At 46.4% G+C, this 16993-nt stretch overlaps 2 protein-coding genes across 2 annotated transcripts in view; one reads left to right on the forward strand and one right to left on the reverse strand.

Annotated features, from left to right (window-relative positions):
• DPYSL3 (dihydropyrimidinase like 3) overlaps positions 1-3501 on the forward strand; it is a 36073-nt gene extending 32572 nt beyond the window's left edge. Inside the window, 5 exon segments of the mRNA XM_040574020.1 lie at positions 443-584; positions 855-1025; positions 1605-1784; positions 2387-2549; positions 2877-3501. Coding sequence (XP_040429954.1) covers positions 443-584; positions 855-1025; positions 1605-1784; positions 2387-2549; positions 2877-2965 — 745 coding nt within the window. The 3' untranslated portion in view covers positions 2966-3501.
• Positions 3502-5587: 2086 nt separating this feature from the next.
• Positions 5588-16993, reverse strand: part of STK32A (serine/threonine kinase 32A) — a 32966-nt gene continuing 21560 nt past the window's right edge. The window contains exons 7-12 of the mRNA XM_040573689.1: positions 15546-15643; positions 13516-13632; positions 10926-11051; positions 9684-9812; positions 8010-8074; positions 5588-7096 (exon numbers count right to left, since the gene is read on the reverse strand). Of these exons, the coding sequence (XP_040429623.1) occupies positions 7012-7096; positions 8010-8074; positions 9684-9812; positions 10926-11051; positions 13516-13632; positions 15546-15643 (620 nt within the window). The 3' untranslated portion in view covers positions 5588-7011. The remainder of the gene's footprint in view (positions 7097-8009; positions 8075-9683; positions 9813-10925; positions 11052-13515; positions 13633-15545; positions 15644-16993) is intronic.

Here is a 16993-nt window from a genome sequence, read left to right on the forward strand (position 1 = left end):
GGGCTGCGCTCCCAAGCAGACCCAACAAACTGCCAGAAGTAGTTTTTCTAACTCACGCTGGGATGTTTTATCCCTCTGTTTTGGTGTGAATGACAGTCTGGTATGGAAGGGCATCTTTTGGCTTGGCACAGAGGCCCCCCCCTTGTTTCCCATGACATTTCCCTCCACTGGGCTGTGTGTTTGTGGGCGGGATGCTGCCCATGCCCCAGACAGGCAGCATGGTGTGGCCAAGCTCTCTTGCCCCTGTAGCCCAGGGGACTCGGCCACTGCAGGGCTGAGTTGGTGGAGGTCTCCAGGCTGAAGGGTCACAGGAACGGGGGTGCAGAGTAACAGAGAGCTGAGCTGGGGGCTGCCTTTGCACTGAGGAAATCCTTGTCCCTCATGTCTGTGATATTGTCTGAACACAAAATGGCTCAGGATGCTTTTGTTACCACCACCCCAGTGGTGACCTGCAGGTTTCGGGAAGCGCTCACTGTACGTTCAGCACTGCACAGAAAGCAGTTGGAAAAGACAACTTCACGGCAATCCCAGAGGGGACCAACGGCATAGAAGAACGGATGTCTGTCATCTGGGACAAGGCGGTGGTAAGAGCCACACCTGAGGAGGAGTGGGCAGGCTCATCAGGCACCTCAGACCCCCTGTGTCTTTGTCCCAGCAGAGCTGGGCACCCAGTGGCATGTCTCCTGTCCCTAAGTCGAAATAAGCCTGACCAGGAGAGGCATCTGCCGCAAGCTCAGGGTGAATGACCAGGGTCTGTGAACATACCTCTAGCTTTTGGTCTGTCTGATACCAGACCTGGGCTCTTCCTCTTCCCTTCCCCAAATGAGTGCTTTGTTCTCTTTGTGTCTGAGCAGGCCACAGGAAAGATGGATGAAAACCAGTTCGTGGCCGTGACGAGCACTAATGCTGCAAAAATCTTCAACCTGTACCCACGGAAAGGGAGAATAGCTGTGGGCTCAGACAGTGACCTGGTCATTTGGGATCCTGATGCAGTGAAGATCGTCACGGCAAAAACCCACCAGTCTGTAAGCTCTCTGCTTGTGGGTGGGAGTGCTGAGGGGGCAATGTGGGCAGTGCTGTGTGCAGGTGATCTCACTGCTGGGAGCTCAGCGCTGCCCTGCTGGTAGATTCAGGGACTGAGTCACAGCTATGGGTGATGCAGCTGTGACAGCATGGTGGGATGCCTGTGAGCCCTGGGCTCTGCTCGCAGGGCCTTTCTCACCCAGCTGCCTTGCTTTTCCCCTGCGCCTGGCACATGCAGTTGTAAAGACGCCTTTCTCCTGATCTGGGTTCCTCTTCTGGGTCCAAATTTTTCCTGGCTTTGCCGGCATGCTTTGTTCACTGACCTGGGTCCTGCCCTCTGTTGCTGCAGTCCTTGCTTGCAGCCAGCTTCGAACCTGTAGGTCCTGGTTCACAGTGGGAGCTGTGGTGGATCCTTGGTGTGGTGGACCTAGTGAAGGACAGGAGGCCTGTGGCTCAGGGAAGGCTGTTACAGGTGTCTTCTCTCTGCCCGGGTGACTTCAGCAGTGGTGTGTGGGGACTAAGCAGCCCTCAGGGCAGGCAGTGCTCATGTCCCTCCTGACCATCATCTCTGGTTGCTGCAGGCAGCTGAATACAACATCTTTGAAGGGATGGAGCTGCGTGGGGCCCCGCTGGTTGTCATATGCCAGGGGAAGATCATGCTGGAGGATGGCAACCTGCACGTGACCCAGGGGACTGGACGTTTCCTGCCCAGCAGCCCTTTCCCTGACTATGTTTACAAGCGCATCAAGGCCAGGAGGAAGGTGAGGAGATGGGGCTGTCAGCAGACAGAGCTGTGACGCTGTTAACCCGAATTGCCCTTTTCCCTGACAGCTAATTGTTTTCCTACTGTACCCTGGAAACAGTGCTGCAAACCAGTGTATGTCAAACATACAGTTGGGATAGCTAAGGCTTGTTGCTGGTAGTGTTCCCCCACCGGAGGCAGGACTCTTGGCTGGGTCAGCAGTGGGTGATGCCTGCCCAGCAGCTCCCTGACTGCTTTCCTGCTGCAGCAGGAGTCTGAAGGGAAGTGCTGAGTGAAAAAGAAGAAGACTGGACAAAATGGCCTTCTTCCCCAGCCACACAGCATAAACCTGTGCCAAGGGGCTGCCTGTCACCCAGAGCCTCTGCACGCTTTTGGAGGCTGTTGTGCGGAGGTGAGCGGTGGGGTTGGGCCACCTCCATGCTGCATGGAGGTCTTGGGCATGCAGGACAGAGGGGCATGGGGCTGGTAGTGTGAGTGGCCTCTTCAGTCGTACCAGGGAACCAGGGCTCTGTGCAGCAAGACATTGGTGGTGTCAGCGGGCTCACAGGACACTCACAGGGAGCACAGCAGCCTCACTGTCTCACTTCTCTCCTGTAACAGATGGCGGAGATGCATGCTGTGCCCCGAGGCATGTATGATGGACCTGTGTTTGATCTGACCACCACCCCCAAGGGGGGCACCCCTGCAGGGTCAACCAGGGGGTCCCCCACGCGACAGACACCCCCCATCAGGAACCTCCATCAGTCGGGGTTCAGTCTGTCAGGTGAGCACTGCAGAGGCTGGGCTGGCAGAATGCCGTGCCCCTGGAGTGGGTGGGGGCTGAAGGAGGGGGCAGACTGCAGCTATGGCAGTGTCAGCGCAGCACCAGACCCTGCTCTTGCCACATGGGTCTGCTCTTGGAGGAGTGTCTGCAGAGACGTTCAGGCCACTGCTCTCAGGGTCCTGCCAGAGTTGGAGGCAGAGCAGGTTGCTGCAGGCTGCCAGGAGCCCTTCAGGAAGACCCCAGCCTTACTGGTGGCTGAGTCCTGTGAAGAAAATCCTTTCAACTTCACTTTCCCTCTTCCCTTTGTTCTTTCTTGCCCTCTTCCAGGTACCCAGATTGATGAAGGTGTTCGCTCTGCCAGCAAGCGCATTGTTGCGCCCCCGGGAGGCCGCTCCAATATAACCTCCCTGAGCTAAACCTCCACGCCGAGAAGGAAGTAATCCCTGTACAAGCAAAGGAAGAAAAATGGTACATTGGTGTTTAAGAAGGAAAAGCAAATAAACCTGTTCTGAAGAATCAAGAAGCCTCAAGCCTTATGTTTCACAAATGCTACTTGCTACCTAGCTTTAAAGATGTTGCTTCATTTTGTTTTATGCATAGCCTTAAAATTCTGTTATTGTTGTTGTGGGTTGGGATGGGTTGTGTTTTTCCTCTTCCCTTTTGTATGCATGCCGCTCAGACAGGTTGCTTGGCTCAGAGTCCGTTGTTTGTGTTGAACACTTGTGGGATGCCACTGTGTGCGAAGGTGGGGAGGACTGTCATGGGCACTGGCTGGGCAGGGTCAGGGGTCTTTGTCGTGTTCACCCAGCTCTTGTCGGTGTTTCACCATGAGGCCCACGGGGAAGCCCGAATCTCTCTGTAACAGCTGTCACAGTGCCTCATGTAAGGTATTTAATGACTTTGTACACTTTATTAAAAAAAAAAAGAAAAAAACAACTGTTCCTTCAAACAATTTGTCTTTCTGGCTGGCTTTTTTCATCTCCAGGCTGTGTCTTCTTGCCTGGCCCTTGGGAGAGCAGGGGCGGGGGAAGCTGTGTCCCGTGGGTGGGTGCAGGGCTCCTGGAGCAGCTTTGGGCTGTTTGAGCTGAGGGAGCTGCATGGCCAGAGGGAATCCCTGTAGGTATAGGTGTTGGGGACTGGTGTAGGTGTTGGGACCATGTGGCTTCTTGGGCAAAAGCAAAGGTATCAGCAAAACAGCTTGGTGCAAGCGCTGGTGAAGGTCTATTCAGTTTGTCCACGTAGTCTCTGGCTGCAGCCTGACCTGGCCATTGTGGGCTGTGCCTGTCACTTGTGCAGTGACATCGACCAGCTCTGCACATCACTGTGTTCAGGTCTTCCCAGCTGCGGCTGGTCTGGAGGCTGTTGGCACCTGTGAGTTAAATGCTTCCCTTCTATGAAGTGGTGTTTGTCAAACCAAGGGTCACAACCTTCTAAAGCTTGCAAGGCATTCAAAAAAACTTGGTTGTTTTTTAAATATTACAAAAAATAAGTGTCAATTTAGGCAGTGCTAAATAAATACGCTTTTTTTTGGGTCAAGTATTTGACCCTGAAATATTTATTTTTACGTGTCTGCAACTCAGACAGGACAAGTTATCTGTGCAGCAGTCCTTAACGGGCCATGCTAGAATAGTTGAGCTGGGGTGGGGAAGACTGTTCATACTTGGAAGTTTTGTGAACCTCTGCTATCAAATAATTTAAGATTTTTCCCTGTTGCCTGGTATTTCTGTGGGGAATTCTGTGGGGAATTTTTAAAGATGCGATGTTCCCACTTAACTGTTTGAGGAGGTTTGGTTGTTGGGTTGTTTTTTTGTTTGTTTTTGGTCAGAGAGTACACCAGTATTGATGCAGCAATAGCTGTTTGCCCCATCCAGCAGCAGTTTCCTTGTCTGGGTCTGCGGTGTATGAGCCTCTCTGCTGCGGCACCAGGGTGAGGTGACTGTAGCTGTATGCTATGAGGTGACAGGTAGAGCTGTTGCCACATCCAGACTTGACCGAGCCCTCCCAGACTCTATTTAGGACTGGGCAAAGAACCAACTTACTGGTGAACTAATTCTGCTTGTTTTGCAGCTCCATGGACAGAAAAGGGTAATTTTTCCCATTTGTTTGTTTCCATGCTAGCAGCATACAGTGACACTGCTGCACCCCCAGCCCTGTCCACATGCTGTGCTGCAGCTATGCCAAGAGCCTGACCCCAGCAAATAAAACCAACGGGCACAGCGTGTGGGTGAAGGTAATGACACCTCAGTGAATTGGTGCAATCGCCCAGGAGACTCTGGCCAGCTGCGCACAGGAAACAGGCACACTGCAGAGAGTGCTGCAGCCCTTGGTCCCTGCAGCTTTCACCCAGAAGTGGCTGCACCTTGCCAGTGCACCCTCATGTGACAGCAGCAAACTGCTACAGTCCCCTAAACCTGTGGGGCTGCTTGTCTTTACTGTGCACATCGCCATGGCACAATGCCAGGAGAAGGATGCTCAGTGCAGGCCAGAGCAGGCCCCTTCAAGTCCAGGGAGCTGCTGGCATTGCTGTACTGGCATCCCCCCGATTCCTGCCTGTTAAAAAAGATGTTAAAGCCTACAGCTGCAGCTGATGCCACTCAAGTCTATGTTACAAATTACTGCAAGAGAGGCCAGATGGGTGAGAGGAGCAGAGAAGCTGTCCTGCAGGGGATGGAGCTGGCAGGGTGGCAGTATGGAGGCTGACCCTGGAGCTGCCTTAGCACAGAGGAACCAGAGCAGGGTCCCCAGCACATTGCACCACACACCAGACTGCCCAGAGAGCCCATTCCCCCTGGCAGCCTGGATGGGATCGCACACAGCCCTGCTGCAGCCATGCTGGGCTGCCCCAGAGATCTGCATCCCCCCAGGGCTATTCCTGGCTGGGAGGGCAGGCCTGATGTGACCCACAGAGGGCTCATGGTCTGGTCTGCGTAGGGAATGTGTGGCTGCTGCACGCTCAAGAGGAACGGAGACGCTCCTCTCCCAGCAGTCACTGGGATGATGGCTTGCTTGTGCACATGCTTAAACCACACATTTCCCAAGGCGACCCAGCCAGCCATCATCTGATCAATGAAAGACGGCTTATTCACATATCAGTCTATCCGAAGCATTTGTGAAGACCACTGGAAGGTCCACTGAACACAATCTGATTTTTCTTCTATGTTGGAACAGGGCAAAATCCACAGCTCGAGAGGCAGAGGGAGTCTTCATCCGGGAGAAAAGATTTAAACTGAGAGTCCAGTGAAGTCCTAGACAGCACTAGGCAGGAGGAACATCCACTCTGCCTTGCAATGCAAGTGACCTCAGACGTAACATTGGCTTTTGATTATCTGGGAAGGAACCTTTCATTTGCTGTTGTTTTTATTCAGTTAATCAGATTTAGCCAGAGAGAGAAAGACAGGAAGGCACAGGGGATACAAGAACACCTCTGGGCAAATGGGAGGCACACAGTTCATCATGCATTCATTATATTGCTGAGATTAGGGAGAATATTGAATAACAAGGTGAAAAGTTGGGTCTGCCAAAGCATTTAAATAATAGCATAATTCCCCGCATTACCATAATAGAGATGCTTTGGCCAATCACAGTCTTGGCAAAGGCTGCATCAAGGGCACAGCTTTTACTGCAAAGAATAGCTGCTTAAATCAAGTATAAAATCAACTGTAGAGAGATAAAAACTACACATTCAAATTTACCTCTGATGTTGGAAGCCACAACCCCGTCAGATTCAGAGAGCTGCAGCAGTTTAATGTGATGGTGAATGGATTTTTCAGGATGACCTGGAAAAGCTTCTGGATGCTGCTTATTTGCCAGTACTTGGTTGTTACCTTGTCACTACCTAATCTGCCTGTGTGAGTTGATCACCCACCAGGCCAGCCCAGCTCTGCGAAATGGGACAGGAAACAGCATGGAGAGAGGGGGTCTTCACGGGAAACCTTTGCTGCCCCCACCCAGATAGCGAAGGAGTTGGTCACCACCTCCAGCCCTCCACAACCAGACTTAGAGGATGTTTGCAGGAGACGTCTGCAAGCAAAGGCCACCTTCCACCTGTGCTGATGGAGACTCTGCAGCTCAGAGCTGCCTCTTCTACCTGGAGCAATAAGCTGAGAGCCCATGCAGGAATCCTGGCCCCTGAAGGGACAGGACCCACAGATGCAGCTCCCACCAGGATGAAGCTGGCAGTAACAGCTCTACTAAGGGTGCACTCCAAACCCTTCTGCTCCTGCTGGCAGTCGCCTGGCACTCAGCCCCAAGGCTGCAATACCGGCTAGCCAAGCCCGAAAGGAAGAGTGCTGAGTGGCTCAGTCAAATTCCTGCCACCAAGAAAGGCAAAATAATGGGCTCTGATTCTAATTGCTGGTGGCAAACTGCTAGGGCATCCCACAGGGCCTCCTCCACACCCAGGTCTGCGGGAGGGTGGGAGGAGGCACAGTGGGGCTGTGTGGCACTATCAGGGTCGTTGTGCTCAGAGGTTGTTGTTCTGGCCATCCTTTTGCAGGCAATTCGCCAGCGCTGCATGCTCCTGGGTTTTGTTGTGCTGGTGTCTCACCCTAGGGCAGAACAGGAGGTCAAGCTGCAGGAGGGCCTGGCACCGCCTGTGAGCTGCCTGCTCCCGCACCAGCCCAGCGCCGTCCTGTGCAGGCTGCTGCTGGAGGATGATGGTTGCCCACCCATGGAGAAGACCCAAACTTCAGCAGGTCCATTATGGGCTTGGGACCAGCCTGGCCATGCTACAACTAAGCTTGCAGGAGCACCATCCTCTGCTCATCCCTGCCTGTCCCTGTCCCTGCCCCTCCCCACCCCACCCCTGGTGGCAGGGCAGCATGCAGGGTGGGGGCACTGAGGACTTTACTCAGGAGCAGCAAGGTGGTGGAAAGGGGAAGAAGGTCCTTGCTGTGGACACCGAGGCCTGGGCTTGCACCTCATTGCAGTGGCAGCACCCCTGCCACAGCCCTGGGGGCTGACCTCCACACATAGACACAAAGTTTCCCGCTGGCAGAGGTGTGTGCAGGGCACCTGGCCTCAGCCCCAGGAACAGCATGTGGGAGCGGGAGGCAGCGATGGCTCTGGAGCACCTGGCCCAGGAATGTGCCTGGCGCTGGGCTCTATCACCAGCTTCTGGTCCTGCCCTCTGCAGCTCTGTGGTCTGGAGGCAGAACTGGTAGTACCACTAGAGATGAGAGCTGACTGCAGGACTACCAGTAACAGCCCCCACAAGCCAGGCCATGAGCACAGGTTGTGGCTGTGGGCCTGGCCCCCTCCCTCATGAATGAAAACGCCTCTTCAGTCCCTGGCAGACAACAGCTGAAGCTGCATTCACCAGTGTCTGTTTTTCTCAACAGCTTCCTCAGTAAGCTTCTAAAACCCAATCTGCAGTTTGCTGAAGTGGCCCAAAACCCGAGTCTGCCAAAGTCTTTGTCATTGTGCCAGCATCTGTTACACTGCCTTTTTATCAATACTTACTTTTCTCTGTTGAAAACAATGAAGTCCCTCTGGAGCATCTCCAGGTGCTTTTGAAGATGGTAGGCCTTTCACATTCGAATAGAAAAATAAAAGGATGAGGAATAACAGAATAAATTCACAGTTGACACACAAAGATTTCACAAGGGCAGCTTCAAGGATATACAGAGACATCTTTAGGTACAGAGCATCTCCAGCACTGCAGTTGGGAGAATGGAATTACAACTCTCCTCACAAAGAACTCAGTAGGTATGCATGCTCCAAATTATACATTGTATATCCACAGGGGCTATTGCAGAAAAACCTCAGGCTGCAAAATCATAAAACCACTCACCACAATGAAGGGTACCCAAGAGTTCCTGCACAATGCAGGAGGGAGGCAGCAGCTCAGGAGCTATTTCATGCTCTATTTTGTGGAAGGTCTACATGAAAGAAGCCATTCAGATTCTGGTTGCTTGTGTTAACTGTGTACAGAGCTGTACTCCCAAACAGGCATACAGATCTTGACTCAGCACAGCAAGTTATCCAGGCCCTTGCTATTGGAAAGGAAAATAAGCACAAGGCTCCAGTGCCAAGGGAGGGCACGGCACACTGGGGATGCATGAGAAAGCCAAACCTTATGCAGGATCAAGTCCTGAGTTCCCAGTTGATTTTTAATGCTGGGGGGCTTTGATCAACAAGGCTCCTTTTTGCAGATAAACACATTTCCAAGTTAAGTCATCTTTAAACATGTTTTCTCCTATTCCTTCTTGAATAAATGTTCACAATTCATCCTGGCTTCATGAAACCAGACTGACCCACTCTCTGAGGCCTGCTCACTGCACAGAGCTATCTGTAACTCGCCCTTGGACAGTGCTCTGGCCACCCTGCCAACTCCAGCAGCAGAGGAACAGTTGCTTTAAAGGACATTTGCTTCCATTGGTAATAAATAAAAATCAGTTTTGTATTTGAAAAAACTATGACTGGGGGTTTGGTAAAATATTTAAGATGGTCAAAAATGCAACTGACCTTTTCATAACTGTATTAAAGAAAATCTCAGTACCATATAATTAAAGGGATGAGGAAGAATGAAGCTTTTTTAAAGCCAAATCAATCTTCATGATCTAGACAGGAAATTCTGGCATTATTGAAGCCAGTGAGAGTTTTGACACCAGTTCCTGACTAGCAGAATATTTCAAACCCAGGACTTTGCTAAGCTTGCTGATACCAGCTTGTGTGTTCAAAGCACTACCTCTTCCTGGGCTGCTTCTGGCCCTGGAAATGTTTTATGTTTTTGCAGCACCTGAGACAGAACCAAAGTGAACAGAAGAACAAACTTCTACCTAAAAGAATTTCTCCAGTACCACAGAAACTGTGCAGTGTCTCTGGAGCATTTTGCAACTTAGATACACCTAACTTCAACATTTACAGGTTTCCATTCCCCCCATCCCCCCACCCCCCCAAACACACACCCCTAACTGGAGATTTTAGAAAAGCAATAGTGTGTGTTGGTCCCGCTGCACCATTCTGAGGAGTACATCTGGGTAAGGAATGAAGGAGGCTCTTGGGAGAAAAATTTGCCTGAAGGAATAAACATGGTCTGTTTAAATAGTTTGCTGTGGTCTTGCTAAGCAATAGTCAGCTTTCATGGAAAACGAGAGACTTCTCAACCGTGTGCATGTACCTGCTTGCTCTCACCTGTGAGGAATTGCTTTTGCTGGTGCTTTTTTCCTTTTTAGCCAACCGCTTTTTTTTCTTATGAAGAGGTTTGGATTCTAGGATCATTTCTTCAAGTTCAAAGGTTGGGTCACAGTTCAGTCTGCCTTTCTGGTGGGGAGAGAAAGGTTGCCTTAAGTGACTAGTGCCTGTCTTGAAGAGACTCTCTCTCGTAAATTGGAATGCATCTGGGAACTGAATTTTGTAAAAAATGAATTAATTACAATTGCACACATAACCAGAACACCTGCTGTACATCTTACGTATTTTATCAGTTTCCTCAGCCAGCAGAACATTGTCAAGGTGTGTTCGCATCGTTTGAAAAAACACTTGCTCCCTTTGTGCTTACTACTTATATTCAACCCATTGGCTGCTTCAAAGTGACAGTGAGGACTGTGTTTCTTGGCTGGGCTGTGCCTCTCTTGGGAAGGTGTACAAGGTCTTGTAAAAAGGGTTTTAACGCAATATACGTACAAGCACCACAGAGAAAACCACTGACAGAGGGGAAAAAACAAGCAGCTAAATATTCTTAGTTTAGCCCTTCTTTTGCTTGGCTCCAAGTGAAAAACAGTTAGAGCAACTCTGCACAGAACAATCCTTAGATTATTTTCAAAAAGGGTTATGTTACTTGTGTGCTGCTTAAATCCAATTAAAAAAGGATCAGAAACACTAATTACTGTATTTGTTCTTTTACTATGAACAATGGGCTTGTTAGGGGGAGTCATTACAGGAAGAAACAATTATCGTATAATGACTGGTGATCTCCAGGTTCCTAATGAGTCTATGTCTGCTCATTATTATTATTATTATTACATTTTTTTTTTTTTTTTTTTTTTGCATTTGGCGAGCTGGTTCTAAACAGAGCTGCTAAGAAAAGTGGTTCAGTGCAGGATGTCTCACAAACAATAGCATCATGTATTTGATCTGACATGTCAAGGGTGCTCATGGGCATGTAAAACCAAGTCTGTAACCAGAAATTCTGATAATATTATAAACAGAGCAGATCATGTTTGGGGCACCCATACTTTATAGTTACCCCCCATTAGTCTTTATTACATCCACAGGAAAGAGGAAATTGTGCCCTTGCCTCTTTTCCCCTTTACCTTAGGACATCTGATGTTTTTGTGTAAGACATTCCCACTGTGATTTGGTGCAAGGTGCAAGGGCAGCATGTTACAGGAACTTTGACACATTAAAAACCTTTCAAACTTAAAATTGCCTTACTGTGGGAATGAATTCTGGCATTATCCTTTTCTGGAGAACAGCATCCCAGTTTACATCTGACAGATATGGAAAGTCCTGGATATCTTTCAGCTGAGAAAAACGCTTATCAGGATTTGTCTCGAGCAACTGCAGTGAAGAGTGAAATGCAAGAGGTTAGAATGAGACCCCAAAACATGAAATGAAAGATTAGGTACATACAAATGTCTGTGGTGAAGTTATACCGGGTAAGAGCTAGAGAAGGGAAACAATGATCAGATTTTTGAGTATATGTGTGTCCATACCTGCTTTTTCACAAATGTACCAGTTTTGCCTTTGCTAGCTAATGTTACTGGCCCTGCACTCTGTTCAGGTACCCAGGGAAGTGCAGTGGCAACAGCATGTGGTTACAAAGGCAAGGAGGTGCTCAAGAACATCTTTGTCATTTGTACCTGAGGACAAGCTTGAGGCCTGGGTAGGTCTGCCATTTGGGTTAGACCGTCGGTTTACCCCATACAACCAGGAGATCGGCACCAGCAACCAAAAAAGTGCAAGTCACTTCTGCGAAGGGGGTGAGATTGCTAAAATTGTTAAAACACGTCAGCTACAGATAATTGGGGCAAACAAGCAAACTGAAGCTATTCAAATGTTACTTGTCTGCCAAAGACAATGGTGAAGGCTCTGCTGAATAAAGCTCCAGGAAATAAAGCACGATTAACAATGCTGCATTAATACTGGGTGTTTTCAATGGCTGTCTCGACCTTCACCAGAATATACAAGTAGCTCACAATCTTTAAATCCATTTATTCTCATTTTTATTAATGACTTTTATCACCATTTTAGGAGCAGGAGCTGAGGTGGCACAGTGACTTTAAACAATTTGCCCAAGGTTAAAAGAAAAAGTATTTGTTACAGAATGAGGAACTCTTGCTTCTGCTTTCCAATTTTAATAGCATATCAGTAAACCATCCCTGTTTTCTAGCTCTAGTCATGGAATATTAGTATGCATTACTCCATTGTGAAATAATGGATTCACACTGCTTATTTTCAGATTTATTTATTTATTTATTTTAACAGTGCTGTAGAAATTGCTTGTGTGGAAGGAAATGATTGAATATTGTCTTAAAGGTCGAGGATTCAGCATTGCATAAACTGCTGACTATGTACAGCATGCAGGAAAAATAGACAATCTGCACCTTCTGGACCCCTTCGAGTCCCCATCCAGTGTTAGTGCCTGCAGCTGAGTTGTGGGAGGCAAAAGCTATGCAGAATGTGTGGTATATACAGACCAAACAATAACATCACTCACAGTCCATTTCCTCCTGACAGAACTCAGTGTTTAACATGAGTGATGCAGGTCTGCTAGGAATGATACTTTGCTTTGAACCTTAATAAATACAAAATTTCACAGGAGATGTTTCAGCCAGGAAAATACCCTAGTTGGCTTCATATATAATACATATGGATGTCAGAGCAGATGCAAAGGACACTTGGAAATTTAAATTATGACATTGCATTATTTATTCACAAGGGAGCCTGTATGGCTTGCAGCATGTTGTGGTCCAAGGGAAAAACCTCTAACATAAAAATGAATAACAACACAAAGGATATCTGCAGTAAATATACCTATATTACTGTTAGGCTTAATGAAATTCCAGCTCCATACAATTTTAAGTATATTGAGATATTCTTCAATTTCTGTCTTGGAAATATGCTGTGTTACTGTCTCAGCAAGGAATTGATGTCTTGTTTCCATTAAAGAGTTTGAGAGCGTTTCATTAGAGAGGACAAAATAACACTTCTCTATACTATTTGGAACAAAACATGATAAGTACTATTTTATTGCTTACACTTATTTGAAAATTAGAAAACTTATTCACCCATTTTCCAAAATTTTCAGCTAGTACTGTCAAGCAGAGTTTAGTACTTCAGCTTTGCTGCCATTGTATGCATACAGTGTCTGATACTGACAAACAATAGTTTTGCTTATTGAAGATAGTTTCACTACAAACATGATTTTCAGCTTCAAAATTCCAATAATGATTTTGAAGCAATTTTGATAATAGCTTATTAAAAACTAATTACAGTGGCGCATAAACTTCATGACATCAAAGGATTTCAATACTGCCTTCACTTGTTGCAAATCTTTTCATTATTAGCAAAAATGTTTTTTCATAAATCAGAAATTTTATGCATTTTGGGGGGGGGGGCAAATTTGTGGACACATATATCAGCATCTACTTCTAAGTTACATAATTCCTGACAGACAAAGTTATAGGAGAACCTTTGGAAATCAAGACTGCCTGTGTCCTTAGGAGAGATGCATTAGCAGCAGCCACAGTTGCCAACACAAACTCCATCACCATTAGTCCAGGAAGCAGTACTGTTAGTTGATTATTACATTAGTGTGTCTATAATATTAAAAAACTCGATATTTATCATATAGTACCATCTGAAAGTCACTGACACTAGGTCTGGATGCAGTTTGCAATGAATCCCCACAATTTACTACAAAGGCCAAAGTGCCCAGTGGAAAGACTTAACCCATTCCAGCAGGCTTTCAGCTATAAAACATCCATGCTCCTAAGCTCTCTGCTTCCACAGCTGCCCTCACCTTTTTGATTAGTGTCACCATTTCCTTGGACCAAGCAGCAGGGTACATTACTGTAGCTGTCTTGAACACATGAGCCATTTCATTTGTGGAAGTGTTGGAGCGAATATGATATGGCCTCTGTGAAAAATGCAACAAGGAAAGCATTTTAATGCATCTTTTTCCAACTCGTTTGGAAATCTTTTTAGAACAAGGTAGCTCCATATAAAATCTCTTTGCACATTTCCCAACTCCTCACTGAAAATCTCTCACCGTAATAAACAAAATAATAATGTCAGGAAGAACAATAATAATAATAACTAGATGTTTAAACAGCATGACAGATAGGAGGCAAAACAAAAATTAGAGTCATTAACCAGCTTTTGTTTACTTGGCCTTGTCAACATTTGTATCTTGAAGGACTATGAAAAAGGATTTTATAATATAGTGCTGCCATTAAAGCATTCCCAATATTCCTGTAAAATGCTCTTCTGTTTTCAGTTCTTCATTCACATTGGATATAACACAAGTAAAAAGAAGCAGGATTTCTGCCAACTATCAGATCATACGAAGAAATACTGCCCCAAGAGAGGCCACAAGCCCCAGGTATGACACAAGGCTGCAGAATGACCTACAATACAGTGGCACAGCAGACTGCAGCCTGAGCTGTCCCTCAGGACTGCTTTGTTACACACGCGGGCAGGGATGGAGTCGGGCTGCCCGGGGGCAGTGGAGCACTTAGGGAGCTGAATCTGAACTGGGCAGTATGCAACTAGTGCTAATACACAGGTGGCCCAGGTCACCTCCATGTTTAGCTCATACCTACAGCAAAATTTCTGTCTTGCTTAAAAAGACAAAAAAGACAATGTGCAATGAAAGAGTGTTGCTGTTTGGGAAGATTTTTAATTCCCAGATTTCCCAGATTTTTACAGTATTTGGGTGGGGGGGCGGGTGGGGGGGAGGGAGAAGAATGCTGTTAAAAATGCATTTAAAATAATAGCTACGAATTGTGAGATGAAATCAGGTGCATTGTGCTTAACACATGCAGACACTAGATGGACCTCAAGGTGTCCTTTCACTTCCAATACAGTAACCACCACTGAAGATACCTTTTATCATGGCTGTGACATGATGTCTGAATACTTAACAGCACTTCTACTTCTATCTTTGGAAATAATGCCATCAAGTCAAAAATCAATGTGATGAACAGTCCTACAATTTGTTTAAATTTACAAATAGAAAATTCACATATTATGTTAACATTTTTAGAGTTACTCAACAGTTCAGACAACAATGTCCTCTTAATGTGTACCAACTTGATCACTCACAATCTGTTCTCTATATTTATCAAATTTATTTTTAGTCTTTCTGCAAAGATTGATTGTAGGGTTTCTTTAAAAAGTGTTTGCTCTTACTGAAAGAAGTCTTCTAGCCTCTCAAGATTTTAAACCACCTTTTGCTTAGAAAAATATAATTTAAATAATTTTATTCAGCTTTTTACACAACAGTTCCAAAACACTGACCTAATCATTTGTCTATCAAGCCTTCTAACCTTACCTAGGTTAGAAGCAGAACATTGACACAACAGGCATGAATTATACCTAATTAATAATTTACATGTTGTGGTTTGCTTTTGCTCAAACTGCTCAGTCTTATCGCAAAAGCAACAAGATTTTTTTTTTTTTCCATTTTTTTTTTCTTGCAGGATGGGAGTTCAGAGTCAACTTTATTACAGACCAAACTTAAGGATTTCTCACTCATTAATCAGATGGCTCCACTTTCCTTGAATAGTCTGTGCCAATTGAGAAGTCCTTGGACACTGTGAGGAACTGTCACAATGAGTTATTCTGTATTGCAGTGTTTTCTCTCTGAGCTCTTAGCTGTGATCACAAAAGCTCTGATGAAGATTTTGTTTCTGCTGCCTATACTGTAATAAACTTTAAAGCATTGAATTTGGCTTGGAACTTTCATCCCTGTTATAAGGTATGAACCTTTCCAAGAGAGCGCTTAAGGAAAGAGAGGACAGACAGCGACAGCAGCTGTGTGCGCCGTACCCGGGCTCTGAGCAGCTCATAGGCAGTGATTCCTAATGACCACCAGTCCACAGCGAAGGAATAGCCAGTAGGTTTTGTGGAGTTAAACATTTCAGGTGCTGTGAAATACAGAAAAGAGATCATTTGCCTTGCTGCAATCTGGAGTGGAAATCAGCAACACAGAATGAACACCTCATCCAGTGACACAGAGAGCAGCCCCGCTATTCTGCCTAAGACATAAATTAGCATTTACCCTTTACCACTTTGCTGATCATTTCTGTGTTTTTCTTCAAAACAACAGTATGTGACTGGTAGATTGGCCCTTTACCAAAATACTGAGGTGGTGCACAAATTTAAGCATGGCTTCCTTGCATCAGTTCATTTTTTGGTCTTTGTCAGGCTCCACAATGGCTGTCTCAGTCTTGCAGTGCAGAACGATGCAATACTGAGGAACCAAGAGCAGAGAGAAGACCAAGCACCTGCCTGCAAACCACCCGAGCCCGCGCCATGAGAAGTGCTGTGCAGCACATTGCTGCTGCTCCCTGCAGCTGGATGCGAACACCTGCTGATCCTGTGACCTGCTTTGCTCTCAACACCGTGCTTCAGGGCAGAGATGGCATCTGACATAGTTGACAGCACAGAGGTTTAACCCAGATATTTGCCTGCCCTGGAAACAGGCACACTTTGAAATCTTGACCCTGCTGCCTAACTACAGGTACAATTAGCGTTGTATGAAATATTTTCTACTGTGTTAAAACCCAAACAAGCATTTCAGGTCCTCTGAGCCTTACTTTCCCTACCCATGAAATGGGACTGAACAATTTCTACTCCTAACGGACTGTTGCAAAACTTAATTGATGTGTGTAAATGATGGGGTGGCCTTGATAAATAGGTGTGCCACCTCCAGTGTGACTTGAATGTTCAACAATGATAAATACAATTCAATTTATGTTGATTACAGGATGCTTTATATAACTCCCATAACCACTTAGAGATTTACCAAACCCAGTTAATTTCTTATATCATATAAAGCACTAAAACCTCTCACTGTTCTGGTGCAGGGTGCTTCCTGTGCTGCTATGCTCCCAATCCTGTGGTATCTAATCTCCCCATAGCCCCAGCACATGGATCTCCTCAATGCTCCTCTGTTCTCAAAGGCAGAGAAGAATAACTGACTTTTTCTGCCACAGCACTTTCCCATTGCTCCATAGTAAATATGCTCCAGAATAAGGAATAACCCTAATTCTCTGAATCTAGGTGCAAAATTGGACCGAATATCTTCTCGCTTCCCTCAGAAAGCCTCTCTGCTCTTCAGCTAGTGCTTAGTAGATGTCCATGTTTGAAAGCTGTTCCCTTCCCACTCATCTCTCTTTGCTCATATTTAAAGTACTTCCATCTGGTAGAAACTAAATGCAGCCTCACACAGTGAATGAAAGCAGCTCTTTAGAAGCATTAATATGCAGCATAAA

This window comes from Cygnus olor, chromosome 14 (assembly GCF_009769625.2).
Source record: "Cygnus olor isolate bCygOlo1 chromosome 14, bCygOlo1.pri.v2, whole genome shotgun sequence".
Lineage (NCBI taxonomy): Eukaryota > Metazoa > Chordata > Aves > Anseriformes > Anatidae > Cygnus > Cygnus olor.